A 26,464-nucleotide genomic window follows, 5' to 3' on the forward strand; every position below is an offset into this window, starting at 1 on the left:
TTTCCCCACATCTTGCGAGGTTCCTCTCAAGGTGTTCCCCCACACCTTCCGAGGTTCCTCTCAAGGTGTTCCCCCACACCTTCCGAGGTTCCTCTCAAGGTGTTCCCCCACACCTTGTGAGGTTCCTCCGAAAGTGTGCCTGGGTGGGTTCCTCCCTCGCCGCCTTTGGTGTGCGTTCGACAGCGGAGTCGCCAGGCCAGTCTGAGACCCATTCACTTGGCCCTTTGGGTTGGCTGGGGATCTCGTCAGTTGAGCTCGAGTGGTTCATGTGATGACATTTCCTGCTGCACACAACACAACATTTAACCTAGCCACCGAGGGTGGGCGAGAGCCAGCCTCACCCCGCCCGCCCTCGGTGCCGGTCCCAAGCCCGGATAAATAGGGAGGGTTGGAATCCATCCGTAAAATATTGACCAAAACTAAAAGAGAAAGTAATAATAATAATAATAATAATAATAATAATAATAATAATAATAATAATAATAATAATAGTAGGTGTTGCAGGATCTTACGAGGTAAGATTTTAGGGAATAGATAAGATTGAAAAGTTTAATTATAAATTTATAAATATACATACATACATACATACATATGTATGTATGTATGTATGTATGTATGTATGTATGTATGTATGTATGTATGTATGTCTTCCAGAACACCGGCCACTGGCAGAATATACAGCAAAGGGCACCAGAAGGAGACGTCTTGCAGCATTTCATCATTTATTTGACAAAGTTTCGAGGCCAAGCCTCCTCGTCAGGCTGAAGCATACAAACATTGAATAATATAAAATCGACTCGACTAATTATTTATAAAAGTTGATTTATTTAAAAAGAAACTAAAAAACTAAAGGGGAAATGCTAAGTACCTCTCAAGGAATAGGAGGGGAGACGAGTGACAGTCACAAGATACGTAGGTTAAAAGTAAGCTCATGCCAAGGAGAGAATTAAACAGTCAAACGACCTTCACTCCTCTCTTCTCTTCTTGGGATGAGCTCACTTTTAACCTACGTATCTTGTGACTGTCACTCGTCTCCCGTTGAGAGGTACTTAGCATTTCCCTTTTAGTTTTTAGTTTCTTTTTAAATAAATTGACTTTTATAAATAATTAGTCAAGTCGATTTTATATTATTTAATGTTTCTATGTTTCAGCCTGAGGAGGTGGCTTGGCCTCGAAACGTTGTCAAATAAATGATGAAATGCTGCAAGACGTCTCCTTCTGGTGCCCTTGGCTGTATATTCTGCCAGTGGCCGGTGTTCTGGAAGTTATACATACATACATACATACATACATACATACATACATACATACATACATACATACATATACATATATATATGTATGTATGTATGTATGTATGTATGTATGTATGTATGTATGTATGTATGTATGTATGTATGTATGTATGTATGTATATGTATATGCGTGTGTATGTATGTATAATTATAAATTTATAATTAAATTTTTCAATCTTATCTATTCCCTAAAATCTTACCTCCTAAGATCCTGCAACTCCTACTACTATTATTATTATTATTTATTTATTTATTTTTTTTTTTACTTTTTTTTTTTTGTCAATATTTTACTGATGGATTCCAACCCTCCCTATTTATCCGGGCTTGGGACCGGCACCGAGGTGGGGGGGGCGGGGTGAGGCTGGCTCTCGCCCACCCTCAGTGGCTAGGTTAAATGTTGTGTTGTATGTGTGATGTCTTTCTTTATTTATTATTATTCTTTCTGCTATTCGTTGTCAAGTTAAGAAGATTACTTTCTTTAGAGATGCTTATTGTTCTGGCTTTGTTGTGTAGTAGCGTGTTTTTAGTTCCAGGATGCTTGAAGAAGACGCAATGTAGTTTTCTTTACTTCATTAACACAATAATAAAGTTACAGTAGGTATACAAATGAATTGCAGCACAAGGTTACAGTGAGTGTCAAATGTGAGCCTTTCTTCTTCTATTAACCCACAATTAGTGAGGCTTACAACCCCACCCCCTATCATCTCTCTGCTTCTCTGCTACTTTCTCTGCTGTACTGCTTCTCAACTGGACCTTTCAATGATTTTTGGAAAAGATTGTCCAGCCCTATTAGGCAGGGAGTCTTGCTTTTGTCCTGCCTTCATTGATGTTAATTGGTCATGCAGATTACCTGAAACGCCCTATTTTTGGAATGGTACTTCCCTCAAGGGAGAGTTTCTAAAACACCAAAATTAAGAATTTTTCTGGCTGTTATTCTGTTACAAGGCTACCTTGCTTTTTGTTACGAATTCCTCGTGATTACGAACTCGATTCAGAGCAGTCATAATGGCTTCGTAACCACGACACAATCATAGCATTTACCCGTGTTTTGCTTTTCTAATCATGACACGGTTTTGCTGTTCTAGCTAGTTTTCAAATCTCTGTTTCTGAGTTCTGGCCTTTTGGCGAGGCATAGCCAAAACACAGATGTTTTGAAATTCTCTCTCTCTCTCTCTCTTTCTCTCTCTCTACTCTTTGTTTTCTTAAAATCTCTATCTATCAATGTCTATCAATGAAAGGTTTCTCTTTCTTTGTCCCTTTATTCAGAATTTCTAGTTATATCCTTACATAATAATATTCTTTTTTTCACCTAGAATTTCAAGTCAATGGCCCCTGTGGGGTTGTTGCATATGAATAAGGTTCATATTCTGAATAATAATAATAATAATAATAATAATAATAATAATAATAATAATAATAATGACGATGACGATGACGATGACGATGACGATGACGATGACGATGACGATGACGATGACGATGAGGAGGAGGAGGAGGAGGAGGAGGAGGAGGAGGAGGTCGGTTTAGTGCCCAGAATGCTGGCCTCTGATTGGCTGATTCGCCTGACAGGCCAGGGAAGCCTGTTCAGGCGGCACTGGCAGCTTGGGAGCTGCTGTCTCCTGACGGTGATAGGTACTCTTCTTATGGTTCTCCCTTGAGGGCGTCTTTCTCCTGTAGGAGGATGCTCTTTCTCCTGTGGGGCTTGTCTTTCTGCAGGTGCTTCTACTTTTGTTTCTCCTCCTGCATCGTCTCTTTGTTCGGGGCGCCTTTCTTCTGTCGGGGGGGCCTGTGGGCCTGTGGGGGCTTGCCCTTCTGCAGGTGCGCCTTCAGGAGTTGCATTCTTATACGTCTTATTTGAGTAGGGAGAAGAAATGGCTCCTGGTTCGTATTGAAGGAAGGACGATGTTCGAGTATCTGCAAGGCTTCCAGCATTCGAAGGCGCCTGGCATCACCGGCACAGTTTGTGATCCTAGTTGCAGATGTCAGTTGCTTTCGAGTGGGACGTTGCTGGCGTTGGGTCGCAAGATGATTGGAAATCGCTCCTTCCTGGCCATGGCATGACAGTTTCTTTGACAGTTTCATGGCAGTCGTGAATGAGTCACTTGGTATCTGTTATTCACTGAAAATGGAATAGAAAATGAGGTGAATGAGTCGCTTGGCATCTATTAACAACTAAACTGATTATTCAGTAATCAGGTGGTTTGTTAAAAAAAAGAAGCATAAGAATAATTACTGGGTCATTTCTGTGGCTTGATTATAAATTTCATCTTTGACGGAGTTCGTGGTTTTTCAGTCTTCAGATCTTAAAAACTACTGAGGCTAGAGGGCTACAAATTGGTATGTTGATCATCGACCCTCCAATCATGAAACATACCAAATTGCAGCCCTCTAGCCTCAGTAGTTTTTATTTTATTTAGGTTAATGTTAGCCATGATCGTGCGTCTGGCACCGTTATAGGTGCCAACAACACAGGCCACCACCGGGCCGTGGCTGAAAGTTTCATGGGTCGCAGCTGAGAGTTTCATGGGCCATGGCTGAGAGTTCCAATCAGCATTATACGCTATACAGAAAACTCGATTGAGCCGTAGAAACTTCGGCGCATTTTTTACTTTTTTTTTTAAAGCTATCCTTAGTGATTATACACACACATACGCACATATATAGATATATGTATATATATATATGTAGGCTATATATGTATATATACATACATATATATATGTTTATATGTATATTATATACATACATACATCTACAGGAGTAAAATGGAAAACAGCCAGAGTGCCTTCTCGAGAGTTAGGTATCAGTCTTTCTGCTTTTCGTTTTATTAATTTGATTTTATTTCTGATTAACCTAATGTTAGAGAGAGAGAGAGAGAGAGAGAGAGAGAGAGAGAGAGAGAGAAAAGAGAGAGAGAGAGAGAGAGAGAAATCATCTTCCTGTCAGTAATGAAACAGAAGTCCGGTGACAATTTCTGCTTTAATTCTTTGCCTTTGCAGAAAGTCAACAGAGGATTACAGATTATTTTGTATTCTCGAAGGGGGGAACCTGTTGTCCAGACTGATGAATACAGATTATTCTGTAGTCCGTCGGCTACAGAATCTTAGAGGGGATGATGATCTACATTCCTTTCCTTTTTTAATTTTTCTGAAAGCGAATTCAGGAGGGCGCCTTCCTATTTCTGATCACAAAGGTTGAGTGTGATGATTCATAATGCATCTGTAGGCCGTATGAAATTCCCTGTGAAATATCTTATTATCTATTTACCCGTATCTATTTACCCGTATATCTATTTATCTATGTCATGTGGGGCTTATATTCCAAAGATATAATGATTCTGTAAGCTCCATGAAATTCCTTGTGACGAAAATCTTCTATCTAAAAATCTGTTTCTCTATCTAATGTGGGTGCTTATGTTCCAAGAATCTGATGATTTTGTAAGCTCTTTGAAATTCCCTATGAAAAATCTATCTATCTAAATACTTATTTCTCTGTGTAATGTGGGTGTTTACGTTTTAAGGATCTAATGATTCTCTAAGCTCTATGAAATTCCCTATGAAATATCTGTCTATATATCTACCTATCTACCCATGTAATGTGGGGTTTATAATCTAAGGATCAGATGATTCTGTAGGCTCTATGAAATTCCCCATGACACAAAAACCTATTATCTAACTGTCTATGTAATTTCCTGTGGCTTATAAATAAAACTTAATTACATTTCCCTGATATTTTAGGATATAAATACAAACGAGAGAGAGAGAGAGAGAGAGAGAGAGAGAGAGAGAGAGAGAGAGAGAGAGAGAGAGAGAGAGAGAGAGTAGAGAGAGAATGAAAAAGGGAGTAAAAGAGAATGAGAAAAGGAAAAAAGAGCCAGTAAGAGAGGAAAAGAATGAGCAAGACAGCGTAAGAGAGCAAGAAAGCTCGGAACGGATGGAGAAAGAGAGCTCAAAAGAGAGCAGAAGAGAGCGAGAGAGCAAGACAACGCGAAAGAGAGCGGAAGATAGGGTGAAAGAGAGCGAAAAATTCAACGGAAGAAAGCGAGAAAGAGAGCAAAAGAGAGAGTTAGAGATAGAGGGAAAGTGAGAAAGAGAGCAAGAGAGCGCGAAAGAGAGAGAGAAAGAGGCCGTAAGAGAGAGAGAGAGAGAGAGAGAGAGAGAGAGAGAGAGAGAGAGAGAGAGAGAGCAAGGAAGGGGAGAAAGAGAGAGCGGGAAAAAGAGCGGAAAAGCGAGCGGAAGAAAGCGAATAAGAGAGAGAAAGAGGGCGGCCAAAAGAGAGCAAGAGTCAGTCAGTACTCTCGTTGCTTCTCGACCTGCAAATGAAAAAGCTGCAATTTGCAACTTGGTCAAAAACTCTCCTTAACTTTTCCTGAAGGATACACAAAGCAATATGGCTCATCAATTACATTCTTCGGTGTCTCGTTGTTGCTTTTCTTTTGTGTGGAATGGCGAAAGTTCAGGTGACAAATAGCCAGGTGTTATTACATTTTCATGTATTATTAATTCGTCAATTCATCTGTTTTTCTAATAACTGATCATCTGTATTTTCCTTTACCTTCTCTTGTGAGAGAGGTGCGAAATAATGAGCAGGAAGACAAGTACTGCTAGTTTATTGATGAAGCGAGCTGCTTATAAAGCGGGATGCGGACGTCTGCGTACTTCGCAGAGACCACGGGTACAAAGATTTACAGGTGACCTGAGGTCAACTAATTCTTTACAAAAACAGGACAGGTTCATACAGACGACATTGGGCGGACGCCCTCTGGGGATATCTCGTGGCCCAGGAACTCCACCTTCTCGATGCCGAAGGTGCACTTGTCGAACCTGACGACGAGGCCACTTTCCTGCAGGCGCTGCAGGACCTTCCGGATGTGTCGCAGGTGTTCCTCCCGGGATCTGGAAAAGGTTAGGATATCGTCGACGTAGCAGACACAGAAGTCCAGGTCCGCCAGGATGCTGCCCATCAACCTCTGGAAGGTCGCACCCCCGTTTCTCAGGCCGAAGGTGGAGAAGGCGAAGACGTAGGACCCGAAGCTGTACGTACCTCCAGCCAAGGATGGAGATCAACAGGAACTTGGTGCCATAGGAGAGGATGGGGGACCCGTTTGCTGCCGTCAGGGAGGCAGTCGGGTCCGGCGGGCATCTGCGGTCCTCTCCTGAAGGCGGGAACACTGAACGCATGGCCCCAGTGTCGACCAACATCATCCTACCGGAGATCGCGTCGCGGACTTAGAACCCTAATGGTAAGGGGCCCCTGGGTGTTTTTGCTGCCGCTGCCATGGCGGCCTGTGTGGTTGGCTGCTGCCTCCTCCATTTTTTGAAGGGAAGAAAGGGCAGGGGGCTTCGCACCTCCGGGCAGCTCTCCCGAACCTCCGGTGGAAATAGCAAAGTCCCGGCTCCTCCATCTTCTGCTGGTGGGACTGCCTTTTCTGCTCGATGGCGTTGACTGGCTCTGTGGTGGGGTCCTCCGGCAGAAGGCAGTTGGTGGAGTGTGCGGGCGTGGTCACCTGCTTGGCCGCCTTCGTGGAATCTGTCAGCTGCTGCACCACCCTGATTAGGTCCTCAACCGGCAGGGCATACGCGTCCGTGATCTGCCCACGGACCTCCGGCAGCAGCTGCCGCAGGAAGATCTCCCTCGACAGGCTGATTTCTTTGTGCCTGCCGCTGCTGTCAATCTCAGGGAGGAGGAGGAGGTCGTGGAGGGCGTGCCCCGCTTCCAAGAGGTTTCCCTCTTGCCGGGGGTTGAGGGTGAGGTCGAGGGTGCGGGCAGCTCTCTGAGACCGGCAGGGGCCAGATCTCAACGAGAGTGGATTTTAGTTCTTGGAAGGTGGTGGGGCCCAACGTTGTCATCAAACAAGGGGCGACCTTTCTTGTATATTTCCTCTGGGAGGGCGTTGATGGCGATGTCCGCCTTCAACGCCTCGTCCGTTAGGCCTGCTACCCTGAACTGCCCCTCGACCCTGTAGAACCAGGACACTGTGTTCTCCTGGTAAATGGCGGCAGCCTTATGTTAAGGGCCGTCTTTGGTTGGTCCGTCGGGGGATCATCTTGTGGGTTGCAGGTACCGGTGTGGAGGTGCGTGTGGGAGGGGGTTGTGAGAGGGAGGTGTCTGCCTCCAAGAGGTTCGCGGTAATTTGTACATGGTTGGGAATGTCTGCATCCATGCTCATTTCGCGCTCTCACTTGGAGTGTGAGGGGATACTTGCGCCGATACACGCTGGGGGAGCGTGCCGTGTGGGTTCGCTAATGACGCTGGCGACCTGCCGACGAGGGTCGGTAAATGCCTGAACGTTTTGTTAGAGCGCCATACTTAGTCCGTTAGGGACATGGGTAAGGTTTATCGGGCCAAGACTTAGTCGCCGTGTGGGTCCGTTAATGGCTTCCGGGAACCACTCCGTGGGTCACCACTGTGAGAGATGTGCGAAATAATGACAAGTACTACTAGTTTATTGCTGTTGTTTTAGATTTAGCTGGCCTTGTGCCAGCACGGGCTCTTGCTCCTAGAGCAGCCCTTAATAGTTTATTGATGAAGTTGAGCTGTTTTATAAAGCGGGATGCGGACGTCTGCGTACCGCAGCCGCGGGTACAAAGATTTACAGGTGACCTGAGGTCAAACTAATTTTTAATGATAACAGGAGCTGCTTATAAAGAAGACATAGTGATCAGTAATGTCTCGACACATGACATAAATAATTCGTTACTTGTACATAAACCGATTGTTTACAAAGAGACAGGTAAATATAAATTTCTTTATAAAAATAGAACATATTCATGGTCGACCATAGTGATCAGTAATGTCTCGACACATGACATAAATAATTCGTTACTTGTACATAAAAAACATGATTGTTTAGACAGACAATAAATATACAATTTACAATTATGGTGATAAATATAATATAACAACATTCTGGTCGACCATCAGGTCGATTGATCCAATGAATAGGTTCATCCTCAGAAAACGGGATGTTCTCTAATGAGAATAATAATTGATAATAACTTTAATAATAATAATACGTAATTCGAATGAACACTAATTTTCTTTGGAAACTTGAATTTCAAGTCAGTGGTCCTTATGGCAGGCTTGATCCATATGAATAGGTTCATCTTCTGAATAATAATAATAATAATAATAATAATAATAATAATAATAATAATAAAATAATAATAATAATAATAATTTACAAATGATTCTTTAAATTCCAGCTTGAACTTTGGTTAAAAAACAAACTCAATGGTTCTTTTAAAAAAACCATGATCATTAGGTAATTCTTTCTCGATCTCCAAACAAGTGATATCCTCAGGTGACGGCCTCATTGTTCTGAATATAATAATAATAATAATGTAATACCTGGGCGGGAGAGGCAGAGAATATTTTATTAATTAATAATAATAATAAGACTAATCTAATAAGAATAGGCTCTCGATAATAATAATAATTTGTAAATACATACTTAATAAATGTGGATTTTGTATTTTATAAACATATTCTTGTCCATTAATAATAATAATAATAATAATATATATCTAACACTAACACAGCTGTGGATTTCTTTTCAAAAAATGAAAAAATGAATCGTATTCATATGGAACAAACCCACCACAGGAGCTGCTGAATTGAAATTCAAGCTTACAAAGAATAGTATTATTATTATTATTATTATTATTATTATTATTATTATTATTATTATTATTATTATTATTATTATTATTCAGAAGATGAACCCTATTCATGTGGAACATGCCTACAAAAGGGACCATACACTTGAAATTCAAGCTTCCAAAGAATTGCTGTTCATTTGAAAGAAGTAACAGAAAGAAGAGATCAGTTATCAGAAAAGGAAAAAATAGTTTAACAATTAATACCTAAATTGATGAAAATGTTAATTAATCATTAAAATCATAAGTAGAATATGATTATTTGTCTTCTTTCAATCAGACATTTCAAATATCATCAGAAGATTTAGCTTTCAACGTGATCCTTCGAATAATTCTCTCTCTCTCTCTCCCCCTCTCTCGCTCTCTCTCTCACTTCGCTACAAAGGGAATCATATGGTACTTTTATCGATGATCATAAGATTTTGATATTATAATGTTCTAAGTGCTTTTTTTCTTTAGTCAGAATCTCTAGAATAAGTAACAAAGGTATTTTTCAAAATGCTGATTCTACGTCCAAAGTACCTTATTTTTTTTTTAGCCAGAATTTCTAGAATAACTAACAAACGCATTTTTAAAATGAGGATTCTATGTCCAAAGCACTTTTTAAGTCAGAATCTCAGAATAAGTAACAAACGCATTTTTAAAATGCGGATTTTATGTCCAAATTGCGTTTTTAAGACAGAATCTCTAGGATAAGTGAAAAAAATCAATTTTTGAAATTCTGACTCTGAGAAATCTGCTACAGGGACATGAGACCTCTTCTCAAACGAGCGCATAAGTAGCGTTCTCCTGTTATCTTTGTTTTTGAGTCTGTTTGTAAATTTGTGCTGTTTAAACTAAACAGCGTGTTTAATTGCTTATCATTGTTTACATTTTTATTTGGGGAGTTTAAAACTCTCTCTTTATATACTAAACAGCATGTTTAGTTTACATTATTCATTGTGGAGTTTAAAACTCTTTCTCTCTTTATATACTAAACAGCACGTTTAATCATTATTTGCATTTTTCTTTGTGGAAATTTAAAACTATCCTTCTTTTTATACTAACCAACACGTTTAATCCCCTTTATGACAATAGAATTCATTATTTACATTTTTTTTTGTGGGAGTTAAAAACTCTCTTTAAACCGTCAGCATGTTTAATCGCCTTAGCGAGAATATAATTCATCGTTTCCGTTTTTTTTTGTGGGAGTTTAAAACTATCTTTCTTTATATAATAACCTGCATGTTTAGTCTCCTTTGTGAAAATATAATTCAATCTTTACATTTTTCTTTGTTGGAGTTTAAAACTATCCTTCTGTTTATGCTAAGCAACATGTTTAATCGCCTTCATGAAAATAGAATTCATTATTTACATTTTTGTTTGTTGGAGTTAAAACTCTTTAAACCGTCAGCATGTTTAATCGCCTTGGCGAAAATATAATTCTTCGTTTCCATTCTTTTTTGTGGGAGTTTAAAACTGTCTTTCTTTATATGCTAAACAGCATGTTCAATTGCATTTGTGAAAATATAATTCATTGTTTACATTTCCCTTGTGGGAGTTTAAAACTATTGCTAAGCGACATGTTTAATCCCTTTTGTAAAATTGTAATTCATTGTTTCCATTTTTTTTTGTGGGAGTTAAAAACTCTCTCTTTGAACCATCAGCATGTTTAATCGCCTTGGCGAAAATATAATTCATTGTATACATTTTTCTTTGTGGAATTTTAAAACTATCCTTCTGTTTACACTAAGCGACATGTTTAATCACCTTTGTGAAATTGTCATTCATTGTTTACACTTTTCTTTGAGGGATTTTAAAACAGTTTCTCTTTGTACACTAAACAGCATGATTAATCTCCTTCGTGAAAATATAATTCAATGTTGGCATTTTTCCATTCAATCTGTTCGAATGAATCATCTCTTCAACAAAACTTTGAATGGGAGAAACCAGCTGAATTGGCTTTGCAGTAATAATGAAGAGGATATTAAAATAATCGCCTGGACTTTTGTGAAATGTTGTAGTAATTGAAGTAATTGAACCTTTCTCAATTAGACCTCAAATGTTGGCCATTATGAGAGAGAAAAATTGGTACTAGTTCCTATTATGAAAAACCAGTATTTATATTGATTTGAAACTTCGTACTCATAGGGTAATAAGACAATCGTGGAATGTGTTTTGCTATGCCTTTAATATTCAAGAAAAAGTAATATGATGATTTAAGTACATATATATTCGCACGTGCATCCAGCCATTCATATATAAAGTACATACAGTATATGTACAGTACACTTACGTAATTTTTATATATATATATATATATATATATATATATATATATATATATATATATATACACACAAATATACTGTATATACTATATATATATGTATATGTATATGTATATTTATATATATATGTATATATATATATATATATATATATATATATATATATATATATATATATATATATATATATATATATATATATATATATATATATATATATATATATATATATATATATATATATATATATATATATATATATATATATATATATATATATATATATATATATTATATATATATATTATAATATATATATATATATATATATATATATATATATATATATATATATATATATATATATATATATATATATATATATATATATATATGTAATATGTATTTTCACGATCATAAGAAATATACAGCTTTTTGGCAAATAGATTTTATTCTCTCTCTCTCTCTCTCTCTCTCTCTGGACATATCAGTGGACATGAAACATGCGTATTTTCAATTTTGTACATAGATAATATTAGCATACACTCAGAGATTTACAGTTCAAAGTAACCACAAATATTTCATGTTAAATAGGCTTAAAATGACAATGAATCATTTAATTTGCTTACTTTCTAGTACACTTATTTTCAAAAATATTTTTTGGAAGGAAATAGTTTACCCAGTTAGTTTGAATTTAATTATGTATATATATGTATGTGTGTTTATGTATGTGTGTGTATTATATATATATATATATATATATATATAGTATATATGCATATGTATATGTGTATATGTATGTATATATACATACATATGTACATATTCATATACATATACATATATAGTGTATATAAATACATATATATAAAAACACACATACATATACACATAGTATGAATATAAATATATTTGCATATATATACATATGTATACAGTATATATATATATTTGTGTATGTATTTATGTATATATATTATATATATATATATGGTATATATATATATATATATATATATATATATATATATATATATATATATATATATATATATATATGGTCATATATATATATAAATGCACATATATATAAATATATATAATGCATATATATTCATTACTATGTATATATGTATGTGTGTTTATATATATGTATTTATATACAGTATGTATATATGTATGTGTGTATACATACATATACACATATATATACGTATACATATGCATGTATGTACTGTATATATATATATATATATATATATATATATATATATATATATATATATATATATATATATATATATATATATATATATATATCTGTGTGTGTTTGTGACAATAAATTAAATAAACATTATCATTCAACCTGACTCAAAATCACTTTAAAATGCTTCCTTCTCTCCTAAATTTTATTGTCTTCTATTTTGTCTTCACCATTGTCCTCATTTTCATTGTGATTAACTTAGAGGTTCAAAATCATATTCTTTTCTCATTTCCAGGGTATTTCATCTTATTTTGTCCAAGTACCTGTTTTCCAAAGCCTTCATTATTTTCTTTTATTTTTAAAAGTAATACAAAAAATGTCATTCAAATTCAGCAACTGCCTATTGAATCTCATTAGCATTTCAGTCTGATTTTCTGCCAAAATTTGCTTTCCTATGTAATAATTATATCCAATATTTGCAATTATATTTTCTTGTTTTTATTCTATTGGCAAAATACCCCAGAATTCAAAAATTTTAATCTCAGTGTTTCCATTGTATCATGATTTAAGGAATTAGAATCATATCTGGCACTGAATTAGACGGATAATTCGTATTCTTTTTCCTAGTAACCATTCTGAATTATCTTAGATATAATTGATAATTATCTAGAACGACACATGTCCATTTATTAGTGAAATCTAAAAGAAGATTATTTTTACAAAGATCCCCCGTCACTCTGGAGCTCTGTCGCTGTTTAAGTCACTGTCTGTCAATCACTGTCAGTCAATACTGTCAGTCAGCCACTGTCAGTCAGTCACTGTCTGTCAATCACTGTCAGTCAGTCACTGTCTGTCAGTCACTGTCAACTGCTGGATTCAGTCGTCAGCTGAGAGAAGAATAAAGTAACTCAATCACTTTCAGATAGAAAGTGAACACAAGAATATTGTTTCGTAGATCTATTGAAATGTCATCATTGTTTTCAAACATTAAGACTCACATTAGTCACTCATGATTTCAGAAGTCTCCAAATCCTGGCCGAGAAGTTGACGAAATATTCAGCCATTACATCTTTTTGTGAAATGTGACATTCCACATTAGCGAAAGTTCCCCTTTTAATCATTAAAGGAAGTCAGGTACAGAGGTATTTTTCGTGCTACTGTGAGCTATGTACAAGATTATTTTGTGACGGTTTAATCTAAATAGTGGGGCAGATAACAGAAAAATCATGCAAATGATGATACAAGCATCAAATTTGGCACAAGTGTCCTCCAAGGTATACTAATCAAATCTGCCTGATTGGCCAAATGAAAATCCAAGATGGCGGCCATTTTCAAGATGGCCGCCAAAATAACCACCCGAAGTAGATGTTTTGCTTAGAAATATTTGTAGTTGTCTGATTTGCATGATCTAAGTGTGGATTCCTGTGTTTTGAAGCCTGCTGAACTATATTTTCCTGTTTAAAAAGCACTCTGAGACATATTTCTCAAGATGACCACCAAGAAGTTTGTCTTTCTTTACATAAGTTTTGTCCCGGCTAGTACATTTTCAAAGTTATGCATATCGTGCTGCTGTTTCTCGATCTGCTACTGTTCACATATGCAGCTGCAGAGTGATGTGCAGGGAAGCTCTACCTGAGAGCACTTGCATCTTCCTTTGCAAACCTTCTTACAGGAGCACTTTGTCAATTCTTGACAGCGCTGCAATCGGTGGTAGTGTCGTCCAATGTATCTGCCATGCTTCTCCTTTCTGTGTCCACCCCTATTCAGCTGGACTGCTCATGTGTGGATTACAGTGGGTTGCCTGGCCCCAGATGATCCCAGCCTGGTAGGCTGCACACTTTGTATGTTCTCTGAGGGCTGCCTGTGTTGGTGGAATTGAGTTGTACGGCCTCTGCTTGCGGGCAAACAGATCTAGTCTTGCTTCGTCCACACCAGTGGCTGCGCTTGATCTGTCGTACATGAAGACAACGAATCTTTCCAGCCTCTGCATGTCAAGATCACAAATCAATGTTGGATGCTGGCTGAGATTGATGAATGTTTCAGTAATATCATCAAATACATTCCAAGTCTGCCATGCTCCTTGGTCAAAGGCAATCCACATTTCCTGAAGACCTAGTTTCTGGAAGGATGGTAGTATAGATATTGCTATGACTAACACATCTGTGTCATTAGCCTTGATGATTATAGACTTGCTCCTGTCAGTCGTTGCATCCCTAGCGTAGAAGTTGTGATATAACAAAGTCTGATTTCGACGCTCCATGATGGAGTTGGGTCTTGATGTCTGCACCATGTTCGATCATGCATACAAACTGAAGCAGTGATGGTGGCACAGCCTGTTCTAAGTTTTTGTCATGAAAATAGCTGCTGAAATTCGACTTCTGACGGAGCGTGTCTTGTCTTATTATCCCAGCGGTTTTTACTAGATGGATCGCTTCATCATAACGGGATGCTTTTGATAGGATTGAACCTACATCAGTTTCAACAGCCAACAGAACTTCTCGTCCTTGGCGATTAGCTTGCAGCTGTGGAATGTGCAAAAGCAGCTGATCCTTGAGTCGAGTATAGGATGAACATCAGGCATGTCAACACCAAGCTGCTCCAGCCTCTGCTTGTAAAGCTTGGTCAGATCAGCAAGCTTGAAAATCGGTGGCCTCTCACTGGCATTTTTCATCTCGCAGATGTAGGTGACTAGTTCAGAGAAAGCAATTTGATATGCATCCTTCCAGTGTTCCTGTGCTTTTTCTTGCTCCCGCACCTTTAGGTATGCCCGTTCTCGGTTATACAATGCTACCAAACAGCCAGGGTGATATTTCACTTCTTGGGATACGACATCTCCTGCACTTAGTTTGGCGAGAAGTTTTGTAACACTGAGTGTTTTGGCACTTTCATTTATTCTCCTATTCACTTGCATTGTCATTGTTTCTCTAAGCTCCCCTCCTTCAGTTTCACAGAAGCATTCTTTTGTTTTAGTTTCTTGGAACTTTCGTGGAATCTTACTTCTACTGCCCTCATCACTAGTACCTACATGACTTGCTCTTTTTTCAGCTCAGTGTAACTTTGTGCTTTGTGTTGTTGAACAGAAGCCTGCAACTCTCATGATATTGTGCCTTATTTTTTCTCAATGTTTCCTCTATCCCAGAACCTTCGTCAAGTCTTGCAGGGCCTAGCTTGATTGGTAGCGCATTGAGTGAGTGAAACAGGAATATTCTTTGCCAGGTTCGTATATCCATCATCCCCTCTTCTGGCAGGATTGGCCTGGGGAGGTTTTAGATCTTCTTTCTTAACCTCCTGACATAGGGAACACTTGGTCCAGTCTGTTTTCCATGATCGTCCAGTAGAGTTCGCATCCATGATTACGATGACGTTCAGGGTCGAGGGTTTATCCTTTTACCACCCTGTACATGTAATAGTATAATAGGCCTCTTATGTCCTGTAATATACAATAGGCGCTTTCCTGTATGGGATACAACTAGGTTCTTGCACTGTGCCCTACACCTAGTCTGATCGTTCATCCAGCGTCATAAGTCCCGTGCGATCTGTACACCATCCAGATAACTAAAACCCTGTTATCCTTGGTTCGGCTCTCCTGTGCTGGCACGTCCTGTCCATTCAGGTGCGGCTGCCTAACTGATTTGGGGTTGATTAGGCAGCATTTGGGATACTAGTAAGTTGTTGCAGTATGATGCCAACATAAATTTCCTACTTAGCTGACACTGAACCCCATGCTGAGTTTCACAGCAGTGACGTCACCAATGTGCCTTGGTAGTGCCCGACAATCACTCCTTTAATACAGTGCCTTAACCATGTTATAAACTAGAAAATATACATCAGCAGGCTTAAAAACATAGGAATCCACACTTAGATCATGCAATTCGGACAACTACAAATATTTCTAAGCAAAACATCAACTTCGGGCGGTTATTTTGGCGGCCATCTTGAAAAATGCCGCCATTCTGGATTTTCAATTGACCAATCGGGCAGATTTGATTAGTATCCCATGGAGAACAATTGTGCCAAATTTGATGCTTGTATCATCATTTGCACGATTCTTCTAAAAAATTACTCTCATCTGCCCCACTAAAAATCTTTATAAATAGGAAATTAATTCTATAAAATTCGAAAGTCACGAAATCTTTCACTAAGTGAATAATCAGTAATCTTCATAAATAAGAAGTTAATTACATAAGATCTGCAAGTCACAAAATCTTTCAGTGATTGTATAATCTATAAACTTCATAAATAGATTAACTATATAACAAGATTTGAAAGCCACAAAATTTTTTAGTGAATGTATACACAACAATCTTCGTAAATTTGAAATATTTCGATATAACACTATTTAAAAGTAAGTCAGGCCATAGTTAAAAACCTTAGCAAGACCTACAGAGTCTTTTACTGATAGTTTACATAGAATTCCTCGACATCCAGACACCAGGACAGAGTTAAAACATCTAAAACGTAACGACATCGCAAGGTTTTCTCCCACCATAAACCTTTGGAAACGAAGACAAGAAGCGTTTTAACAGCACGACTGCTCGTAGGCGAAGTTTTCTCGTAAGACCAGGAATCCTGTGACCTACCTGAAGAAGAGGAGGAAGAAGAAGAAGAAGGTGATGATGAAAGAGCGAGATTATTGGAATATTTCTGCTAAACGGCACCGCTCTCTCTCTCTCTCTCTCTCTCTCTCTCTCTCTCTCTCTCTTACGTCTTATCAAATTACCGACGGAAAACGTATTTTCTACAAAATTCCTGCAATTTAAAGTTAGAAAAATATGTTAGGTACTTACCGAGATCGTACAAGTACCCCACCTCTCTCTCTCTCTCTCTCCTCTCTCTCTCTCTCTCTCTCTCTCTCTCTCTCTCTCTCTCTCCTTCCTTTGAAGTCATACGCCTTATCAAATTATCGACGGAAAATTTATTTTCTACAAAAAGTCTGAGATTGAAAGTTGGAAAAGAATGTCGGAGACTTACAGAGGTCTTACAAGTTCTCTCTCTCTCTCTCTCTCTCTCTCTCTCTCTCTCTCTCTCTCTCTCTCTCTCTCTCTCTCTTTCGAACTCATGCGTTTTATGAAATTATAGATGGAAAATATTGTATTTTCCACAAAAGTCCTGCAGTTAAAAGTTGGAAACAAAATGCTGTAGACTTACAGCAATCTTGTAAGTACTTACTCATTTCTTGCTGCAAGTGCTTGCCTGTTAGTGTGTGTGTGTGTGTATGTAATTTTACCATCCCATAGATTATTTACTGAACACGTCATTAACCTGTCTAATAGTTGTAAACATAATGATCCATTTCATGAGGGCTTTTTAAGAGATTTCAGGATCATCGTTATATTAAATCCTGACTTTAGAAGCTGGCATTTTTTCTGATAACCCATAGTGAACAATTTTCCTAACTTATTTTGATTAATTACTGATTAATTTCTCCTTGTGAGATGCCCCGTCACGCTAAACTCCTTGCCCCCGTAATGGTGGCGCCGTCAGTGCATCTCAGTGGTGCACCGTAGGCATTAATCAAGGTGGTTTGCAGCGTCCCTTCAGCCCCTAGCTGCACCCATTTTTTTTTAGCCTTTTACTCTATCTCCATTCCAACCTCCTCTCTTCCATCTTGCTGTCCAGCCACTCCGACTCCCTTTCTTCTCTGTCTCGAGCGCTGAATATAGTTCCTCGTTTAACGAGTCGGTAGAGTTCTCGGCTAGCACTCTGCTAGGCCCGAGTTCGAGTTTCCGGCCGGGAAATGAAGAATTAGAGGAATTTATTTCTGGTGATATAAATTCATTTCTCGGTATAGTGTGGTTCGAATTCCACAGTAAGCTGTAGGTCCCGTTGCTAGATAACCAGTTGGTTCTTAGCCACTTAAAATAAGTCTAATCCTTCGGGCCAGCCCTAGGAGAGCTGTTAATCAGCTCAGTGGTCTGGTTAAACTAAGATAAGTTATACTTAACTTTAATTTATCTCAGTGGTGCACTGTAGGCAATAATCAAGGTTGTTTGCAGTGTCCCTTCGGACCCTAACTGCACCCATTTTTTTAGCCTTTTACTCTTCTCCATTCCAACTTCCTCTCTTCCATCTTGCTGTCCAGCCACTCCAACTCCCTTTCTTCGCTGTCTCGAGCGCTGAATGGCTCTAAGTGCCCCAGTTCTAAACGTAACGAACCCAACTCCTCGATTCCATCAGTGCCAAGTTGTCGATCTGTCAAACTCCATCGCCTGGAGATTGCTAGCTTGGCTTCCCCAGATTGATCCAGAGACCAATTAGCACAAGTTTCAGAGTGCCACCGTTGCCAGTTTCACCTGTTTCGTGTTTCGTAATAGGATTGTCTGACACTTAGGAATAATTTGTCACTATCTTCCAAGTCTCTCAGCCTGATCTGGGATTTTTCCAGTCTTTCTCAGTCTTTGTTTTGTTTTTAGTCAATCTCAGTCCTCTTGTTTGAAGGAACTGGTTTCTCGGGTTCAGTGGCGTCTATGAAGAGAATCTCAGGCTCTGGTTATTCCATATTTATCAGTTTTATGCCCACTAGAAAGGTTTCTTGAATTCAGTGGCGTCTCTGAAAAGAATCTTTAGTTGTGGTGATTCCATGGTTTTAATTTTGTGACCACTAGAACAATTTTTAATCTGTGGTGTGTTAGGTCAGTGCTATGTACGCCATTTTAGTTCATTATTTTCAGTGGGATTTCAATAAGCAACTTAGACAGTAGAATCTTCTAACGTACAAAGAGTTCATGGATTCATGTTGTTAACATTCCACGCAGTTTATTGAAAATAAATCTGTTGTCAACATTTCAGATATTCAAATCTAAACAATTTCATTTTGAAAATGTTTTGACATTACTTACAAAGATTCACAGTCCAGTTTAACTTCTGGATTGTGAGTCTCAGTAATTTCAAAACAGGTTTAAATTAAAAACTGTTTAAATTTGGGTGTCCTAAATGTTGACATCAGATTTATTTTGAAGCAAAATGCGTGAAATGCTAACGAGACGAATCGATGTAATTTTAGTAATCTTAGTGTTATGTAATCTGTTCTCGTCTACTACAGTGTTTAGATAGGAATTATCCCTTCTTCTTCTATCGCTGTTTCCAATAACCAAATGACTGAATAAAAGGAAACGCAAAAATCGTCCTTTTACTTCTTCTTCTTCTTCTTCTTCTTCTTCTTCTTCTTCTTCTTCTTCTTCTTCTTCTTCTTCTTCTTCTCTTGCGGTTTCCAATATCCAAATGACTGAATGAAAGGAAACGCGATTATTCCATTGTACGGCGAACTTTGACAGTCTGTCCCTTCTTTTTGTTGAGTCTTCTGTTCCTGATTTTCTTTTCTTTTATTCATTCTTTCTCTTCTCTTTGACCTATTTTGTTTTTTCACAATTTCATTTCGTGGCAAGACTCTTATGAAATTTGGTTTTTTTTCGCAGTTTCATATATATATATACATACATATGTATATATACATATGTATACATATATATATATACATATATATATATATATATATTATATATATATATATATATATATATATATATATATATATATATATATATATATATATATATATATATATATATATATATATATATATATTGCTATATACCATTGCCCCTTGAAATGAAGTTCTGGAATCATTTGAGTATTGAGACTCTAGTATCCATCTATCTATCTATTTATATATGTATATGTATATATACTGTATATATTATATATATACATATATACATATGTATGTAGATAGATAGATGGATACTAAAGTCCCAAGACCCAAATGATTCCAGAACTCCATTTCAAGGGGCAATGGTAATGCGACATACACCTTTCTTTTCATTAAAAATGAGACAGGTACGCCTTACGATGCCATAATCTAATATAGATTACCTGGTGATAGGAAATTAATATCCCCTCTCTCTCTCTCTCTCTCTCTCTCTCTCTCTCTCTCTCTCTCTCTCTCTCTCTCTTTCATTTCCCCTCAAGCAAAATCTCTTCTTTTTAAAAAAAAAAAATATTAATAAAACTCAAGGAATTCACCTATTTCAGAAATGCCTCTAACTTTGATCGAAGTCCTGATGAATGTCAAGCCAGTGAAGAAATTATTCATCCCAGATTTTCATCCGTTGATTAACTATATTTTCCATTTATTTTCCACGTTATATTAGCTTTCGTGACAAGTGTATTATTGTATGTTCAATTTTCTTCTGATTTTCTAAAATAAGACTTTTGGCAGAATCTGTTATGCGTAACCTCTGTAGTTCTCACTGGAGGTATAACATTGATTAAAAAAATTAAAATTACAGATTTTAAAGTAGCATAATCTTTATTTTCTGATAAGTATAATATGGGATTAACCTTTAATTTTTAATTTTATTCAGTTGTGTTCTGCTAGAAATTTTACGATGGGTAGATAAACACTTTAAAATTGGATATAATCCATATTTTTCAAAGCATTCAATTATTATTTTTAGATATTTAGGTAATATACAGTATATACACGCCTAAGAGCATTTTATATATATATATATATATATATATATATATATATATATATATATATATATATATATATATATATATACAGTATATATATATATATATATATATATATATATATATTTTATATATATATATATATGAATGTATATATATATAAGAATATATACGTACATATATATACATATACACATATATACATATATATATATTATATATATATTATATATTATATATATATATATATATATATATATATATATATATATATATATATATATATATATATATATATATATATATAATGTTCTTCCTGTGTTTGTCACAATAGAAAATTATTGTGTCTGTAGATCATTCTTATGAATGTTTTCAAAGTGAGTGGGTCTACCTGAAACAGCTAGAATTGGATGGGTGACTATGAGTTTTAATTTGGGAAATGTGTCTATTTGGATATTCAGAATGTGTTTAATATTTAGTAATTCATGTATGTATCTATGTGTATATATATAGTAAGTTTTAATTTGGGAGTGTGTTATTTGGATATTCAGAATGTGTTTAATATTTAGTAATCTATGTATGTATGTATGTATATATATATATATATATATATATATATATATATATATATATATATATATATATATATATATATATATATATATATATATACATATACACATACATAAATTATATAAATATTAAACACATTCTGAATATCCAAATAGACATATCCAAATTCCCAAATTAAAACTTATAGTCACCCATCCAATTCTAGCTATTTCAGGTAGACCCACTCACTTTGAAAACATTCATAAAAGTTATCTACAGAAACAATAATTTTCTATTGTGGCAAATACACGAAGAACATTACTTTTGAAGATTGAACTTAATAAACCAGGAAGCATTACTTTGGAAATGAAACCATTACGCATTCCAAGAACTTAACCTACAAAGTGAAATTGAATACTGTCAAGTACTTTCCAATTATGGGGAACCGGATTGTATAATTACCTCTCAGACATTGGTGGCCCTCCCTGGGTACCTTATGCTCATGCGGAAACTTTCCTTGTACCTGTGAACAAAGGATAATTACTGGTTTGATATGCTTGGCAGCATCTGTGAATGTAAATATTTTTATTAAATTTTTTGTACGTTAGAATCTAATCCCTGGTTTTATTCCATCAAGACTTTATAATTTTTATAATTTTTTATTTATCAGAAACATCGAATTGAGCTAAATACCAGGTAGAGAATGATTACAGGTGAGTTTGGTAAAGTATTAAATTATTTTTTACATTTTTATACGTTAGAATCTAACCCGTGGTTTTGTTCCATCGTTCTATCAAGTAGTCAAGATATACACTTTTTATATTTTTTTATGCTTGTAAATATTTTTTTTTACATTTTTTGTATGTTAGAATCAAACCCCTGGTTTTATTCCATCTGTCAAATGGTCAAGGTTTTATAATTTTTCCAATTTTTATACTTATTATACTTTCATTCTGTCATAGCATAAAATTTCAATACTTTTTGTACTTTTTTATTTATCAAGTTTTTACTTTTTTATTTATTAAGTTTTTATAAATTGTATACTTTCTTATTATTATCACAAACATCAACTTATGCTACATACCGCCCTGTGGAAATAATGAACACGCAATCACGTGTTTCACTCGCATCGGGATCGAACCCAGGTCTCTCAAATGGAAGGCAAGGGTGCTCGGTCAGTTGGTAGCTCCCTGGCCTTTCATTTGAGAGACCTGGGTTCGATCCCGATGTGAGTCAGAATTTTATATACGATCTTATATACTTGCTGGAGTCATCAGGTTATACAAAACTGCTTTACCTTATAGACGTCAAAGATGATAGGTTAAATATGTTTTATATATATTCATATTCTATTATAAACGTGTCAAGTACCAGTATGAGAGTCAAGCTATACAATTTGTACCGTATTTAAGTATGAGAAACAGTACCTATCCCACACAACAAGCTATGCATTTTTTTTTATCTTATTTAAGTATTAGTTCTACATTGTTTGAGCATGATAAACAATACCTACCCCACACAAAAGCTATACAATTTTTACTTCAAGTATGTTATCTTTATTCTATGATAACAATGTCATGTATCAGTATGAGAAACATCACTACATTTTTTATACCTTGATTAAGTATTTGTTATCTTTATTCTGTGATAAAATATCAGGTTAATAATATGAGAAACCATACTACATTTTTCATACCTTGTTTAAGTATGTGTTATCTTTATTCCATGGTAAACATGTCAGATAACATTACGAGAAACATTACTATAATTTTTTACTTTAAGTATGTTAATCATCCTATTATAAACACACCAGATAACAGTAGAAGAAACAATACTGCAACATTTACCTTGTTCAACTATGTGTTACCATTATTCGATGATAAACAAGTCAGGTTAATAGTATGAGAAACAATACTTACTCTTTAAAAGCTATACACATTTTATCTTGTTTAAATATGGGAAATAATACTACAGATGTTTTACCTTGTTTAAGTATGTGTTATCTTTATTATATGATAAGTCAGGTTAGTAGTATGAGGAACAGTACCTACCCCAAACCATAGGATATACATATTTTTTACCTTAAATATGTGTTATCTTTATTATATGATAAATGAGTCCAGTTAATAGTATGAGAAACAATAAGAACTCCCCACAACAAAATAATGATTTTCCGTCTTATTTATATAATTTCAGAACTCCCCACATCACACAAGATAGAATAAAACCACTCCACACAGCTAGCTAAACAATCTGTTTATCTTTTTTATATCATTTCAGAACTCCCCATGTCACAAGGGGGTATTTCAGAAAACAATCCCCTTTTTATATCATGTCACAAGGGGTAGAATAAACACCTGTTTACACACAATCAATCTGTTTACCCTCCTTTTATATCATTTCAGAACTCCCCCTTTTATGTCACAATGGGTAGAATAAAACCCGTCCACACAACTAGCTAAACAATCTGTTTACCCTTTTTATATCATTTCAGAACTCCCCACATCACAATAGGTAGAATAAAACCTGTCCACACATCTAGCTAAACAATCTGTTTACCCTTTTTATATCATTTCAGAACTCCCCACATCACAAGGGGTAGAATAAAACCCGTCCACACATCTAGCTAAATAATCTGTTTACCCTTTTTATATCGTTTCAGAACTCCCCATCACAAGGGGGTAGAATAAAACCTGTCCACACAGCTAAATAATCTGTTTACCCTTTTTATATCGGAACTCCCACATCATCACAGAGAATAAAACCCGTCCACACATCTAGCTAAACAATCTGTTTACCCTTTTATATCGTTTCAGAACTCCCCACATCACAAGGTAGAATAAAACTCGTCCACACAACTAGCTAAACAATCTGTTTAAAACAGAACTCCCACATCACAAGGGGTCCACACAACAGCTAAACAATCTGTTTACCCTTTTATATCATTTCAGAACTCCCCACATCACAATAGGTAGAATAAAACCAGTCCACACATCTAGCTAAATAATCTGTTTACCCTTTTTATATCGTTTCAGAACTCCCCACATCACAAGGGGTAGAATAAAACCCGTCCACACAACAGCTAAACAATCTGTTTACCCTTTTTATATCATTTCAGAACTCCCCACATCACAAGGGGTAGAATAAAACCCGTCCACACATCTAGCTAAATAATCTGTTTACCCTTTTTATATCGTTTCAGAACTCCCCACATCACAAGGGGTAGAATAAAACCCGTCCACACATCTAGCTAAACAATCTGTTTACCCTTTTTATATCATTTCAGAACTCCCCACATCACAAGGGTAGAATAAAACCTGAACTCCCCATCACAAGCTAAAACCTGTCCAATCTGTTAATCTGTTTACCAATCTTTTATATCGTTTCAGAACTCCCACATCACAAGGGGTAGAATAAACCCCGTCCACACATCAGCTAAATAATCTGTTTACCCTTTTATATCGTTTCAGAACTCCCCAATCACAAGGGGTAGAATAAAACCTGTTTAGCTAAACAATCTGTTTACCCTTTTTATATCATTTCAGAACTCCCCACATCACAATAGGTAGAATAAAACCAGTCCACACATCTAGCTAAACAATCTGTTTACCCTTTTTTATATCATTTCAGAACTCCCACATCACAAGGGTAGAATAAAACCCGTCCACACATCTAGCTAAACAATCTGTTTACCCTTTTATATCATTTCAGAACTCCCCACATCACAAGGGGTAGAATAAAACCTGTCCACACATCTAGCTAAATAATCTGTTTAATATCGTTTCAGAACTGGGTTAAAACCCGTCCACACAACTAGCTAAACAATCTGTTTACCCTTTTATATCATTTCAGAACTCCCACATCACAATAGGTAGAATAAAACCTGTCCACACAACTAGCTAAACAATCTGTTTACCCTTTTATATCATTTCAGAACTCCCACATCACAAGGGGTAGAATAAAACCTGTCCACATCTAGCTAAACAATCTGTTTACCCTTTTATATCATTTCAGAACTCCCCCACATCACAATAGGTAGAATAAAACCTAGCTAAACAATCTGTTTACAATCATTTCAGAACTCCCACATCACAAGGGGTAGAATAAACCTGTCCACACATCTAGCTAAACAATCTGTTTACCTTTTATATCGTTTCAGAACTCCCCACATCATCACAAGGGGTAGAATAAACCTGTTTCTAGCTAAACAATCTGTTTACCCTTTTATATCACATCACAATGGTAGAATAAAACCTGTCCACACATCTAGCTAAACAATCTGTTTACCCTTTTTATATCGTTTCAGAACTCCCACATCACAATGGGTAGAATAAAACCTGTCCACACAACAGCTAAACAATCTGTTTACCTTTTATATCATTTCAGAACTCCCACATCACAAGGGGTAGAATAAAACCTTCCACACATCTAGCTAAATAATACCCTTTTTTATATCGTTTCAGAACTCCCCACATCACAAGGGGTAGAATAAAACCTGTCCACACATCTAGCTAAATAATCTGTTTACCCTTTATATCATTTCAGAACTCCCCACATCACAAGGGGTAGAATAAAACCTGTCCACACATAGCTAAACAATCTGTTTACCCTTTTTATCATTTCCAGAACTCCCCACATCACAAGGGGTAGAATAAAACCCGTCCACACATCTAGCTAAATAATCTGTTTACCCTTTTTATATCATTTCAGAACTCCCCACATCACAAGGGGTAGAATAAAACCCGTCCACACATCTAGCTAAATAATCTGTTTACCCTTTTTATATCATTTCAGAACTCCCCACATCACAATGGGTAGAATAAAACCTGGTCCACACAACAGCTAAACAATCTGTTTACCAGAACTCCCTACATCACAAGGGTAGAATAAAACCTGTCCACACATCTAGCTAAATAATCTGTTTACCCTTTTATATCATTTCAGAACTCCCACATCACAATGGGTAGAATAAAACCCGTCCACACATCTAGCTAAATAATCTGTTTA

At 36.3% G+C, this 26,464-nt stretch overlaps 1 protein-coding gene and 1 long non-coding RNA gene across 2 annotated transcripts in view; one reads left to right on the top strand and one right to left on the bottom strand.

Moving 5' to 3' along the window:
• The window catches only part of LOC136832104 (uncharacterized), a 149,920-nt gene that overhangs the window by 85,835 nt on the left and 37,621 nt on the right, over nucleotides 1–26,464 (top strand). The gene's annotated exons all lie outside the window — the stretch shown is intronic.
• Nucleotides 16,464–26,464, bottom strand: part of LOC136832103 (somatostatin receptor type 5-like) — a 71,134-nt gene continuing 61,133 nt past the window's right edge. The window contains exons 9-10 of the mRNA XM_067092780.1: nucleotides 21,920–21,980; nucleotides 16,464–17,007 (exon numbers count right to left, since the gene is read on the bottom strand). Coding sequence (XP_066948881.1) covers nucleotides 21,923–21,980 — 58 coding nt within the window. The 3' untranslated portion in view covers nucleotides 16,464–17,007; nucleotides 21,920–21,922. The remainder of the gene's footprint in view (nucleotides 17,008–21,919; nucleotides 21,981–26,464) is intronic.

Source organism: Macrobrachium rosenbergii, chromosome 49, assembly GCF_040412425.1.
Source record: "Macrobrachium rosenbergii isolate ZJJX-2024 chromosome 49, ASM4041242v1, whole genome shotgun sequence".
NCBI lineage: Eukaryota > Metazoa > Arthropoda > Malacostraca > Decapoda > Palaemonidae > Macrobrachium > Macrobrachium rosenbergii.